At 31.9% G+C, this 14,793-nt stretch overlaps 1 protein-coding gene across 1 annotated transcript in view; it reads left to right on the top strand.

The window, feature by feature from the left end:
- The first annotated feature begins 5,958 nt into the window (after positions 1–5,958).
- Prp6 (pre-mRNA processing factor 6) overlaps positions 5,959–14,793 on the top strand; it is a 34,140-nt gene continuing 25,305 nt past the window's right edge. Inside the window, exons 1-3 of the mRNA XM_016070754.5 lie at positions 5,959–6,169; positions 10,937–11,051; positions 13,198–13,257. Of these exons, the coding sequence (XP_015926240.1) occupies positions 10,951–11,051; positions 13,198–13,257 (161 nt within the window). The 5' untranslated portion in view covers positions 5,959–6,169; positions 10,937–10,950. The remainder of the gene's footprint in view (positions 6,170–10,936; positions 11,052–13,197; positions 13,258–14,793) is intronic.

Genomic DNA, 14,793 nt, shown 5'->3' with positions numbered 1-14,793 from the left:
CAGAATTGTTTAATTTGCATCAAATTAAGTAATTTTTTTTAATGAAAGAAATATTGAAAAAAATAGGAAATATTCTTTTTAATTATTAAAGCTTTAAGTTTTTACCGCAATTATTGATTTTTTATAAGGCAAAATAATCTCATATTTAAAAAAAAAAAAACTACATTTAAAAGGAATTGTTTCATGTTCACAAAACAATCTCTAAATTCAAAAACTATTTTTAAAAGGAATTGTTTCGTATTCATTCATCCAAATGTCTGTCAATAAATTTTGATTAATTTCCGGCATTTAATGCTTCTGCCATTTTCCGGTTGAGGTCAGATACTAATAAAATTCCATTCTATTTATCGAAGGGGAATGCGGAATGCAAAAATTGATGCACGTAAGTAACCGATTCCAAAACAGGGTAATGCGAATCTTTGACGAGTCGCCGTTTCCATATTCAGAGACGTCCTGCTGTGCTACCTCCCCCCTCCTGCAACCATCATAACCATTCATGAATAGATATGATGGTTCATGATTCATGAATAGGTCACGCCTTTCTCCATGTACTTAAGAACTTTTGAACGCATTAGATTACTATCAGCTGAATTAGTATTGTTTGCCTTCACCGCAAGAGACTTAATAAATAAAATAAAAGTGATCACTGGAGCAGTAGAATAATAACCCCGAAATGGTATCTAGATCTCATCCTTGACGCTACACAAACAAAGACTTAAGGTCGCAAAAATGAAGTAATTAAAAAATGTATTTTTTTAAATATATATATATATTATGCATTTTTTCCCCTTCAGGTTTTTTGAATTTTGCTCAAAGCTAACATTTTATCCAAGCAAAATATTCTCAGAAAAGAAAGAGCTTTAAAAAATTAAATTTATCAAATTCTCAATATGAAAAATGTTTTAATGGTCAAGGCTAATTTTGTAATACCTTTTTAAAAGCACTCTTTATTTTAAAATTATATCGAGACACTGTATATATTTCCACGCATGCATTGGGGACCATCTCCCGAAGCTTTATAGGATTAATACCTTCCCGAGAATTTAGCAATTTTTGCCAAATCGAATTTATTTTGAAGCCAGTATAAGACATGATGGCACACTGACTGGATTAATTAATGTTCAAACAGGAGTAAGACCAGGCTGTGTCTTGTCGGGATACCAATTTACAATTGTGATCGATTGGATCATGAGGAACACAATTCGCAATTAGAAAAGAGATATTCGATGGAAATTTGACACCACTTGGAAGACGATAATTTTACCGACGATATTGTGCTCATAAAACACAAACTTTTAACAAACATACTAACGAAATTGGCCTTCAAATTAATAAAAGTGAAACAAAAATAATGAGAATAAACGAGAAATCTGACAGAAGCATAGAAATCAACTCCGAAAAGATCGAAGAGGTCTTTTCGTTTATTTTGGAGCTTTTGTTAATAAACAGGGCGAAAGTAACGATGATATTTCCCAGAGAATCAGAAAAGCTAGATCCTGTTTTAGAGGTCTGTACAGTTTTTGGAGAGCATCAAACATAAAATAAAAAACAAAAATAAATGTCTATAAAGCTATCGTGCGTTCCATTCTTCTGTTTATGCTGAATGCTGGAGTCCCCGGAAATCAGAAAAAGAAAAACTTGAAACTTTTCATAATAGATGCTTAAAAATAATACTAAAAATCTTCTGGCCCAATAATATAATAAATAAAGACCTTTTAACAAAAGCTAATATCACATTTGTAAATGAAGAAATTTTAAAACGAAGATAGAGATGTCTCGGCCATATGCGAAGAACAGATGGAAGCAATCCTGAAAGTGTTGCAAGCTCATGAGTGCCTGACGGAAAGAGAAAAAGAGGGAGACCGAGAATAACATGGCAAAGATGCATTAAGGAAGATCTTAATAGAGTAATATGAACTGGATGGGAAGAAGCGCGTTGACTGGCCAAAGACAGGAGTGTGTGGAGAAAAAGACTAGATGCCTTTTGTGCCAGTTCGGCACGAAGAATATAAGTAAGTCAGAATTCATTTTCAATCAAAATTCCGCCCACTTTCCGAGTTCGAGTGTTTAATTCTGAAATGGAGCTCTGTGTTAAAAGACAATCAAATAACAGCTTTTAGTACATATGGAGGTGAGAGAAAGACGAAATAGTTTACTGATCGGCTTGGCAGAATTTCCTGCTTTTAAACTCTAGATACTTTTTCTTCTAAGGATTTCGTAGCAAGAAGTTTTTGCAGGATAGAGGTGTCAACTCTATGCCCAACCCCCAACCTGGGGGGGGGGGGCAATCCTCTGATATTATCCTCAGGGGTAAGGTGCCCGGTTAGAGGGGCAAGGTGCTGTGTTTTTTTTTCTTCTAGGTTTTAGAAAAAACAGAGCTTTTAATCTACATAACTCTTGTCAGGCCCGTCTTGATATACGCTTCTGAAACCTGGAAATGACAAAACTGGAGAAAAATTGCATCTTGAGAAAGATTGTGCGGAGTATACTTGGTGGTGTAAACGAAAACAGTAACTGGAGAAGAAGATTTAACTTTGAACTGTACCAGATTTATAAACAACCTGGTATTATTAAATGCATAAAAATAAATAGAATGAATTGGATGGCCCGCGTGATTCGAATGAGTGTTCACAATACAATAAAAACGATACTGCTTTTTTAGACCCATTGGAACAAGAAAGAGGGGAAGGCCATGGTTGAGATGGGCTGACTCGGTGGAATCTGATTTTCTCGCAATTAATGAAAAGAATTGGAGATCAAAGATAAATCGGAAGTTCTTATGGAGAAATCTTCGGAGGAAGACATTGGCCCACATTGGACTGTCTGGGCAACTATGATGATGATGAAACTCTAGATATTTTCCCTTCATTAACAACTACAATAAGCTTGTTAAGTAAAAGGAGGCAAAACAATGCTTAATACTACATAATTGATTTAATTCGAAAACGAAAGTTTGCAAAAAGCTTTCAAAAATGCCCATAATAAGCGGAGAGCAAATAGAGGTCTTATAAAAACGTCGCAAAATATAGCTTAAATGTTTTGAAATGCGGTAAAATGATAGAAAGTTTATTTATTACGTAGATAATTTATTACGGAAAAAATTGTTTACTGATATCGCGAACAAAACTGGCTCTTTCAGACCCAGGCAAGGTGCGTAACACGTTGAACTAACAAAAATAATTCGAGTCATTTCATTTATTTTTATTGTAAATATCCAGGCTGGTTTTCTCATTTCTGTCCAAAAAGAGTCGATTACCACAGTAACCTGTTGAACCGGATGTTGAATATGAATTGTATCATTTCTTGGGACAATTGTTCTTTCTTTCACCTTCTTATTATTAATATTTATTTGTTTACTTTTAACACCTTTGTTCTTCTTATACCTACCCCTTGGCTAGGCCGGTCTCTAACTTGGGGAAAAATTAACATTGTAAAGATCATCTTGTGAACATTTTTGTGATAAGTTGCAAGAACCGAATCCCCGGGTTCATATCCCAGCGATCGTTACGAATCCCGCTAATTGATACAAATTCCGCATCTGGTTCGCCCCGAACACAATATTAACGTAAAATATCATCAGTGGTAGACGGATCATGGGTTAAGTCCCCAGTCGTCAGGCTAACCGTGGGAAATTTTAGCGGTTTTCCTCTCCATTCAGCGCAAATGTTCCATCTAAAAATCCTCAGAGAAGGAAAATTTCTCCCAATACCAGCAAATTTTTCCCAATATCCAGGATTTCCCTTGTCTTCTGGATTAGGTTCAATATTACAAGGCTACGGAATTGAACATTTCTTGCCGTAAACTTAAAATTGGGCGACTGTTCAATGACGGTTATAAGAAAAAGTGATCCAGTGCAGGTCGTCTCTATACTTCCACATGTTGACGGTATAAAAAAGGCCATGTTCATGTGATGAGGATTGCTGCTTTGCGTTTCCGATGTAGTGATTTTGTTCTTAGTGTGTCTTACAATGTGCAATAATAATAATAATAAATAAATAATAAATAAACGGACCACCCTGAATAACTTTTGATCTAATGATCGGATCTTCACCTTTAGTAATTCAATCTCAATGGTTTGAGGGGATGACTTCAAATGTGCTAACTATTAAGTGCAGACGCAAACGATATTTTAAAGTTACGAAATCAGACACAAAAACGTACTTTCTCTGAATAAACTATTTTTTTCGTCAGCGGATTCAGATTTTTAACTCCAAAATTATAGGGGTTAGCAGCCATCTTGGAATTATGGTCCCAACAGTTAGATCAGGGGTAAGTTCAAAAGTTTGGAACCCTTAATTTTCATTTTTATTTATTTATTTATTCAACTTTTTGTGTATTTCACCATAATTCGAGAACTTTTCAAGCGAATTGAAAATTTTTTGACTAACACAATTATAAAATTCGTTTATCCAAAGATGTATCCATGTAAAATATAGCTTTTAGTAAATTTTTATTATTTTATTTAATAACACTCGAAAGTTGTTTGACTTGCAAGGTATACAATTTTTTGCATCATTCTACAGAATATGATTTTATTAGACAAAAAAAAAAGTATGAGTAAAATTGATTGAATAATTCCAGAGAAATCGAATTAATTTTTTCGACTATTATTAAATAAAATAATGAAAAATAATAAATACTTACTAAAAGTTATTTTTTGCATGCAATTATCTTTAGTAGACAAATTTTATAATTTGTGTAAAAATGTTTCGATTTGCATAAAATGTTCCCGAGATATAACGAAATATGCAAAAAATAAAATTAACAATAAGGGGTCCAAACTTTGAAGCGCTTTCCTGTCCAAACTATTGGGACTATGTTTTCCGGATTACGCCTACCCCCTACATTTTCGAGATCGAAAATCTGAATCCGTCAAATAAATAAATTAATAAATAAAAAGGAAAAAGAAAAAATTAAAAAATGATATGTTTATTCAACGAAAATACTTCTTTGTGTTTGATTTTGTAACTTAAAATATCATCTTCACTTATTAATTAGCATATTTGAGGTCACCTCCTCAAGCAAGTAAAGTCCCAGAATATGAAGATCCGATCAGTAGATCAAAAGTTATTGGCAATTGAAATGGGCTACAGTTGGCTTACAGCAGAACTTTCTACCTATGGTAACACTTCGCATGCTTTCATCATTAGCGTGTGGAGAGTCATAGAAGAAGGAAGTCTGCTAGTTTCTGTCTTGATTTTCTAATATATTAAAACTTTTAAGTTAGGAAACTATATGAAACTAAAAACTACGTATTTCTGCGGACGGTAAGAGATTGGGTGACCACTAAGATCAGTCTGCAGAGGAACCGAGGGTGCGCTTTACTGGTCCTCGTGAAAGTGTTCTATCGTAAAGTGCTCGACTTCGCGTGCATATCGTCGGACTTCCGAAGCGGGGGTACCAACCCCTCTGCAGAGGATCAAAATTGTGATGGTATGCCTTCGGATCATCCTCAGGAATGTTTCCCAGACCATCGAAAATAGCCCATTGTCCAGCTCTAGTCCATTGCCCACTGTCCAGCTTCCACAAATTTGCGTCCCACAGTGGACTGATCATTAAGACACGGTTCCCAGCAGATCACCGAAGTCAAACATCACTGGCTGCGGTCAGTGTGCGGGTGGGTGACCACTTGGGTTAGTCTGCGTAACATCCAAGGGTTTGCGGTGTTGGTCCTCGTTAAACTGTTCTACCGTAAAGTAGTTCTGGACTTCGCGAGCTGGTCGTCAGGCTGCCGAAACGGGGGTACCATCCCCTCTGCGGAGGATCAAGATTGTGATGGCATGTCTTCGGATCATCCTGAGGGATGTTTCCCAGACCGTCGCAAATAGCCTATTGTGCAATTCTAGTGCGACGTAAATTAACTACAACTTCAGCAACAATCCTGCTAAATGATGCTTCGTCTATGCAAGCTATAAGTCCTTAATTTTTATTCTTTTCCACCCCACCTGAGCTAAAAGCAATAAAAGCACCGACTATTCTACATCATCTATGTACACCATCCCTAAAATTAACAACAGTTTTTCGAAATCGTGACTAAAAAGATACAATTTGATATATTTATTAATTTTGGTAATATGCATTTGATTTTATAGATATTCCTAGAAGTAGTTAGCTGGCTGTTATCTGAATAAAATAAGAAAGCAATAATTTTGTTATTCACCTGTATACGGTAAGAACAGATTTTTTTTCTGCTATGATTCTGAATTTTGAAATTTTCAGAACCGAAAAGAGGATTACCGGGTTATTTCTTTTTACATCTTATAAGTAATTGATTATGGTACTTAAAACTGAATAAGATTTTCATATTTAAAATGTTGATTGTTATTTAAAAAACTTTTGTTAAATAACTTTTATTTCTCCTTACTTTCATCACGTTGGAAAGATTTTCGTATCCAATTTCCAATTATAAAGCTAGGTTTATAAACAGCGAAATATTTGTAATGTGGAAAATGGTTCTTAAGAGGAGTGGTAGCTTCTAAAATTACCTAAGAAAGTATACTAACTAGTTATTTTCTGTATTCATAAAAGATATGTAAAATATCCCTTAACTGTGTTGACGCTCGTCGAATGCTACTTTCAGTATTGTACTACTTTTAGGAGTCTGTCCAGACATTTTGTGAAAGGTCCTGTGTTTGTAAAATTGTGAAAAAAACGTAATTTGTGAAACGTTATTCGTAATTTGTGAATATAAAATAAACATTAAGTCACATTCTTTCAACCAGGGTCCTGCTTTTATGAATTTGTGCAAATAGGGTCCGGTTATTGCAAAAAGCTTTTTCAAGGAGTTTTTAAATTGTAATTAGATACAAGATTATGCTCAGCACTGTAAAATTACAATAAAAAAAATAATAAATTTTCAAAAATAAACAGCAATTTCTGCTTCTAAATTAGAGATGCAGCATACAGATATTTAGTATTTAGCCTATACTGCTGAATACAGAATATTAATTTAGGACGAATAATGGAAGAAGCCTCTGCCGAAGACAAAACTTAATTCGTTTACATCCGTCTTTCTTGTTTCTCCCCCTGGGAAGGGTTTATTCGATTAACAAAACAATAACAAAGATAAACAAATTTGTGAAGGGTCCGATTAAAAGAAAAATCATTGTGTGAAGGGTCTGTTTTTAAATTAAAATATTTTGTGAAGGGTCTGTTTTTATGAAAAGATATTTTGTGAAGGATCTGTTAACGGACCCAAATTTCTTCTAAACAGATCTCTGACTTTAAATATGAAAATATGTCACATTTTTCTTTCTTTTTGCTCATTTTAAAAACACTTCTTTTTGGATAATTTTTTAATTCTCATATCTCATAAAAAATATTTAAATTAGTATCCTTAACATAAACACTATAAAGTAACAAAAATGCCTCCTATATTTTATTTTCTACACAGTCATATATTGTAATTAATTTTCATACGCTTATTGCATTTTTACTATCTTATATTTTTTCCCTTCAATGTAAGGAATTTTTGTTAGTGATTATCGCTAAATTATACAAAAATACAGAGAGGTGATGTGCTCATGTACAGGAATTATCCTCCCATTTATCTACTTCATAGAGCTTAAACCCTTGCTTCCTACCCACATCCTCACCTTAGTGATTATGCAGCTCACCTTAGTGATAAACTTTAAATGCCTGTGAGCATGGACCATGTGTTTTTAGGCTTATACTTTTATTTTTTGTTTCATATACAATTGATACATTCTAGAAAAAAACAAAATACATTTTGTCTACAAATTCGTTTTGATTGATCATTGATTATGGTAGGGGTGCACAACCTGCGGTCCGCGGGCCAAATGCGGCCCTTTGACTACTGAAGTGCGGCCCGCGAGAGCTTCTAAACACAATTAAAAAAAAAAATTTAAAAAATGGCAATTTTTAATCGCACTTTTAAGTAATCACGTTTTGACACAATCAATTTTAACAGATTCTTTAGTAAATGTACGTTTAACGCGCTTTCTTGAAGCCGAATTTATCGTAAATATAAATGATTTTTTTTAAACAGTTATTTCCGCTTTTCTACGTAATTTTGAAAATTCCAAATTTTTATTGCGACGCGAGTTTCAGATCGCAAATTTAAATAATCACTTTTTGTGCACTTTATTTGTGACTGAGAATAATATTTCCCGGAAAAACGCATTCATAAATTAACTCTAAAAAATAAGGCTAATCGAGAACGTTTTTGAAAATGACGAAAAGCGAAACAGAGAACATAAAAATCAATCTTAATTTTTGAAAAATTTTCTTAAAGCTGAACATCTCAGTTTTCCAATTACCAGAAAAAGCCAAGAAAAAAGAATTAAGTCAACAGAAATGCTATTAAAAATTACTGAGTTATAATGAAAACGTCTGAAAAAAGTTTTTTTTTTATTTAAAGAAAATAAAAAGATAGAAAAAATGTTCTTAATGTAGTTCAAAAATGTAGTTAAGTGAAAATCTTATGCCGAAAATCTCAATTTAAATTTTTCTCATTGCCATAATTTTAGAAGAAAAGAAATTGCTATAAAATAAATTTTATTTGTAACTTTATTTTTAAAAAAAATGCTGAGTCATAATAAGAATGCCTAAAAAAAGAAAAACAGAAAAAACAAATTTTTCTCAGTTCCTGAAACAAAACTTTAATACTGAAAATCACACTTTTCTATACAAGTAATATCTATAAAAATTCAGAAATAAAAGAAACTTAGTAAAATACATTTCTAAAAAATATTCTGCCAAATACTCGTTACATCCCTCCTTAATTTAAATGCAATGTTATTGCAACTTGAGAAATTCATAAAATGGCGGAAAACGTGAATTTTTAAACTGCTCACTGTTTGTAGTTTAGATTTCAATTTTTTGTTGTTTAAGTGAACTTTTTCGATAAAAAAAGGAAAATGTTTACGATATAAAAAATCTAATTATTAATAAAATAAAATAATAAAGTACATTACAAAATATGCATTGAATTTTATTTTGAACTATCTCTGTTTTGTTTTTATTTTAGGCTTTTGTTTAAAACCTATAAATTTTCTTCAATTAAAATATTCAATTTGAATTTATATTACTTAATTACGACTAAACTTTTTCCTACTTTCCTTCAGTGGGAATTGCAGTTTTTTTTTAATTTATTAGAATTTAATTATAAAATGAGTTTTCATATTGCATGATATGATAAAAAAAAAATTTTCTTTTCTTCAATGTTTATTTATTTTGATAAATCTATTGTTCAAATGATAGCAATAGCAAGTTTTTTTTATTGATAAAAAAATGGAACTACACTGGTTATCATAAATTAAGGAAAAATCACAAAAATAGCGATAACTCTTTCAAAAGTAAGCCAAACCGTGCAAAATTTGCATATGTTGTCCACTAAGAGTAGCTGAGTAAAATTGCAATATGCAAATTAGTGGCGCTGCACTCGGCTTACGTCATCTGCCTGGAGCATAAAAGTCCAAGTTTGAGAGAAAGCACACAAATTTTACTGTGATTGCGACATTGAAAATCTGAGATAGCCAATTCGTAATAATGACCTCTAGGCATCATTTGCCTGAAGAACTACGATGGAGAGCCATCGGGAGACTAGAGGCAGGGCAGAGTCAATCAGAAGTGGCCAGATGGCTAAATGTGAGTCCATCTGTGGTTCATAGACTTTGGAGGCAATTTCAAACCACAGATTCGGCATCTAGGAGGTTCAGTCAAGGACGGCCAACTGTTACGACCAGTGCCGATGACCGATATTTGACATTAAGTGCACGCAGGAATAGAACCGCTACTCCGACACATCTTAGATCCTCTCTTGCTGCAGCCACCGGAAGGTTGGTGTCAACGTCAACTGTGCGCAGAAGGCTCCACGAAGGTGGTCTGTATGCGAGACGACCAGCCATTTGCGTGCCGCTCACATCACGCCATAGGAGAGACCGTTTGCAGTGGGCCCGACAACATGTCCACTGGACGTCAGATCAATGGAGGCCTGTTCTCTTTACGGATGAGTCCAGGTTTAGTCTAGAAAGTGACAGTAGACGTTATTTGATATGGAGAGAACCTGGGACCCGTTATCATCCATCAAACATCCGTGAAAGAGATGCATACGGAAGAGGCAGTGTCTGTGTTTGGGGAGGCATATCCTTAGGAGGGCGCACATACCTCCATGTCTTTCCAAGGGGAACCGTGAATGCTCAGGTTTATCGAGACAACATCCTTGATGCTTATGTGCGCCCATATGCCGGGGCAATTGGTGATTGCTTCCTGTTACAGGACGATAATGCAAGACCACACAGAGCTCGCATTGTTGATGATTATCTTCAACAGGAAACAATTACTCGCATGGAGTGGCCAGCTCGATCCCCGGACTTGAATCCTATCGAGCACGTTTGGGATGCTCTAGGGAGGCGTGTATCTGCCATCAATCCGACCCCTCAGACCCTTGCCACGCTTGCAACTGCTTTACAAGAGCAATGGCTCTCACTTCCTATTGAACTGATAGACCGCATAATTGAAAGCATCACACATCGCTGTTTGTGCTGTATTGCTTCTAGAGGCAATCATATTCCATATTAAAGGTACTTTTTCTATTGCAAACCGATACTTCCAATTTGTTTATTTTATACATGTGCTAATTTCTATACTACTATTAATGTCTGATAATTTCTTTTTATGTTGTTTAATACCTTACTATGTGTTGTATATTGTGGGTAAGTTTCATAAAATTCCATGTGTAATTTCTTGAGTTATCGCGATTTTTGTGAATTTTCCTTAATTTATGATAACCAGTGTATAATGTTTAAATAAACATTATTACATTTGTCATTAATATGTCTAAATACATGTGCGGCCCTTCGTTAGCCAACCTGCTGTGCAAGTGGCCCTTCACTCAAAAAGGTTGTGCACTCCTAGATTATGGTATTGTATAATTGAAAATTATCTGATGCTAATTAATATTATATTTTTTCAGTCTGAGTTGTCATCATGGCAGCAGCTGCACCACCGAGTGTTTTAGTAAGCCAAAAGAAAAAGCATTTTATTGGAGTGCCAGCTCCTCTTGGTTATGTTGCTGGTGTTGGAAGAGGGTAATTGAACCTGTTTTTATTTTTTCTATAAACAGTTCGGTTAAAGTAAGCCATCTATGTGATTAATACGTGATGTTTTTATCTGGTAGTTCCACCAAAATTAAATTGAAATGCTGAAATTTCAAACTTTATAATTATTGATGAATCATTTAGCTTTTAAGGATGTATTTTACTGTTATGCTGTTTGATGTTTAATAGTATTTTACTAAAACGTAATTTTCAGTGAAAGTAATTAAGTTATTAATTTCTTCTCAAAAATATGTGAAGTTAAAAGTCTTGATCAAATTTTATGTTTCAATATAATTTTTGTATTTGCTCTGCTTTAATTATTTTTAGTAACATAATACAATAAATATTTAAAAAAAAATTGAGAAGTATAATTATGTTAATTTTAAAATTTCAATCAACAAGTATTATATCTATGGAAAAATGAAGTAAGTGATATTTTTATGATAAGAAAGGCATCATTTGTAGCTTTCACTTCTTATATTGCCATCAACATTTTCTTCCAAACAGGAATGTTTTAACAAAATTTGACATTATGGACACAACAGATTAAGAATTTGAATTTAAAATAAAAACTGTAAATAACACTATATATATTATTCTTTTACTCATAGATATTTTTTTTTACATAAATTATACACTAGTAGATAAATAAATTTTTCAAATAAATTGCATCCTAAATATCAGCCACTAATGTTGATAAATTGATCTTATCTGACAACAAAATAGTTATCCACAGAATAACAGGCAAAAATATGTAGCAGTAAAGGTTAGGACATTTACTCAAAATATTGATATTGGACCCATATTTTTTTTAAATATGGGTTAATTAATTAAAACTAACACTTATATGAAAGCCAACTTTTACTATATTTTAGCTAAAAATAGTAACATTTATAATTTTTTTATTTCTTGAAATTCCTCATTATTTATCATTTAAATACTCATGAAAAATTTCGATAGTTGCTTTATGTCGTGAACAAGTTAATGAAATAGATGAATCTGTAGGATTTAAAATGATATACTTAATTTGTGTTGAAAGTAACTAAACTTGAAATGAATAAATATTAGAGACTTGAATATTCTTTAACAATGCTTTGTAATTTTTCATTGATTCTAAACAATTTAAAAATAAACGAACTATTTTGATTTTGTATAATTGTGCCAAGTTCTAAATTAGAGAAGCTGTAAAAGGATATCAGGCGGAAAATAAATGCTTATGAAGTGCACTCTGCATAATTGAAATGAAAATATTAATCTTATAAAAAATTATACTAAATCAAATGAATAAAGAAGGAGCTGTTTTAAGTTTCGAAATTCCATTATCACTAATCTTGAATTCGAAGAGAGATTATGGTCCAATTTACATTGTTCATGAAAGCAAATTGAATTTTATTAGACAGGTCATGGAAAAACTTTCTGAAAAATCGGTTGCTGGGAAATTTCTAAAGGAGTTTGAATCAAATTTTTATGGTCAGATTGTGAAAACATAGCAGCAGCAAAAAATTTCCAGGATTCATAATAATAATAAAATAATGTAGAAGACAAAACATCCTTCACAAAATGCAATTACATTTCATTTCAAAGTATTAGTTTGTATCATGCATAGCTGTCAATTCTTCTTGACTTTTTGGAAGAATTCTTGATTTTTAAAGTTATCTTCTGTCTTTTTTCTAGATGATGGATTTTTTTAAAAATTATCAATTATATTAATATCTCTTTAACGACACTTTTATTTACCATCCTTGATAAAGGCTTATTAGTCCAAATTATTTTTTTGAATAATGCTTGTCTTTAAAGAATAAAGTGTAATAAATATTTTTTGTTTTGTTTTATAGTATTAAGTACAATAGAATAACATTGTATTAGAAATATGTAAAAAAATGGGCAAATTCTTAAAAATTGTTCTATACATTGTTCTGCTATATTTTGCATTTGTGTACTTAAGTGTTACTCTACTTTGTAACTATGTTTACATTAGTCACAAAAAAATTTTTTCATTGACAACAGAAATATTTTTGAACTATGAGCTTAGTTTTAAATGATTTATTTCATATTCTTTATATTATATTCTTATTATTCTTAATTCACCAACTCTTTTAAATTGTTTTATGTAATGTTATTTTTTTATTTATTTCAGAGCTACTGGTTTCACGACTCGTTCTGATATTGGTCCTGCTCGAGATGCGAGTGATGTACCGTAAGTTAGCATTTAGTTTTTCTTGTTTACATGATCTTTCATTTTTGTGCATATTATTTTTATTTAAAGTGTGTTATAGAAGGTAACTCATAGTAGTAAAATACTTTGTAACATGTAATTTTTTTTTATTCTCTTTTTATTATTCGAATAAATTATATTCTAAATAAAAATATCATGAATAAGTAATCATACACAATATTTATGTATGTTTTGATCTTAGTGAAAATACCTTTATTTATCTATTAATTGGTGAATTTGAAAGTTCTCAAATAATCTAAGATTTAAGTTTAGTTTGATAGTAAAATTGTGCTGTAATAACTTTGTATACCTTATTTATACAACTTTTTTTAAATACACTTTACTCACCATTTTGTGTTTAATATTTTTATCTCATTATTTTCAAATATGTAAGCAAATTATTTGATTTATTTTACTTCATAGTTAATAAACTGTATTTTGAGCTATACATATTTAATTATTATATACAAGAAGAATGTTAATTATATTACTATTTATTTTATGCAAAATTATCTTTTGCTATATCAGACATCTACATTTGTTTGTTGTCTAACCTCACATTCTGTTATACTTCTATCATATAACTTCTTTCTTTTAAATTATTTGTTGAATTATATTTAGTATTTTTGATAGGAAATAAAATAAGTGCTAAGTTTGAGTTAGGATCAAGTAGAAAAGTTGTTAAAATTTCAAATAGCCTATTTATTAAAATCTAAATGCATTTCTGATTCTCACAATACACTTTCTTTAGCTATATAAAATGGCTGCGCTTGCAAGAGTAGCAGTTAATGCAAAATGTCAGGTTATGCCAACTAGTGAGAAAAACACAGCAGTAAAATAGTTCTCACTGGTTGGAATAACTCATCAATCATATTTGTACCCTGGGTATTATAGGTTTGAATATTTCATTAATATTTCTTTGTTTTAAATACATTAGCTTTCCTAATATCAAGTTTTATAGTAATTTATACAATGACATAATGTTGGGTTATTTAAAAAAGTGATATTTGTTCCATTCCAGTTATAAGTTCTTTTGTTAACTCTATCCAATTATCAAACAAAATGTTTTCTACCTTTTCTGTATCATCATCTTCTGACTTGGAACATGTGTGGGTATCACTTTCGTTGAGCACTTCATTAACAATCTTATCATCCATTGATTGGATCATCATTAGCACATTTTTATCCTTATTTTAATAGTCTTCTATAACTTTTTCCTGGTTTTTCGTAGCACTTAAAATAGTTTTCATACTCAAGTAATTCTAAGACACCTGAAAGCCAAGAAATTTATTATTATTCTCATTCCCACCATGAAAAATTGATGCCAGCCTAACCTTATGCCAAGCATTGACCAGGGTTTCATTTTTTTACTTGACTCCATATGTCAGCAATACTCCGAAAGTAATCTTTTATCGTGAATTGTTTCTGGAAATCTTTCATTCCATTTTGGGAGTTTCAAAATTCCTAACACTTTTGAATGAACGACACTTTATCTATGCATTTTAAGATATGATCTGC

The sequence above is a fragment of the Parasteatoda tepidariorum genome, chromosome 7 (genome assembly GCF_982258835.1).
Source record: "Parasteatoda tepidariorum strain Cologne lab strain chromosome 7, Ptep-v5.0, whole genome shotgun sequence".
Taxonomy (NCBI): Eukaryota; Metazoa; Arthropoda; class Arachnida; order Araneae; family Theridiidae; genus Parasteatoda; species Parasteatoda tepidariorum.
This window is presented reverse-complemented; position numbering and strand designations above follow the sequence as displayed.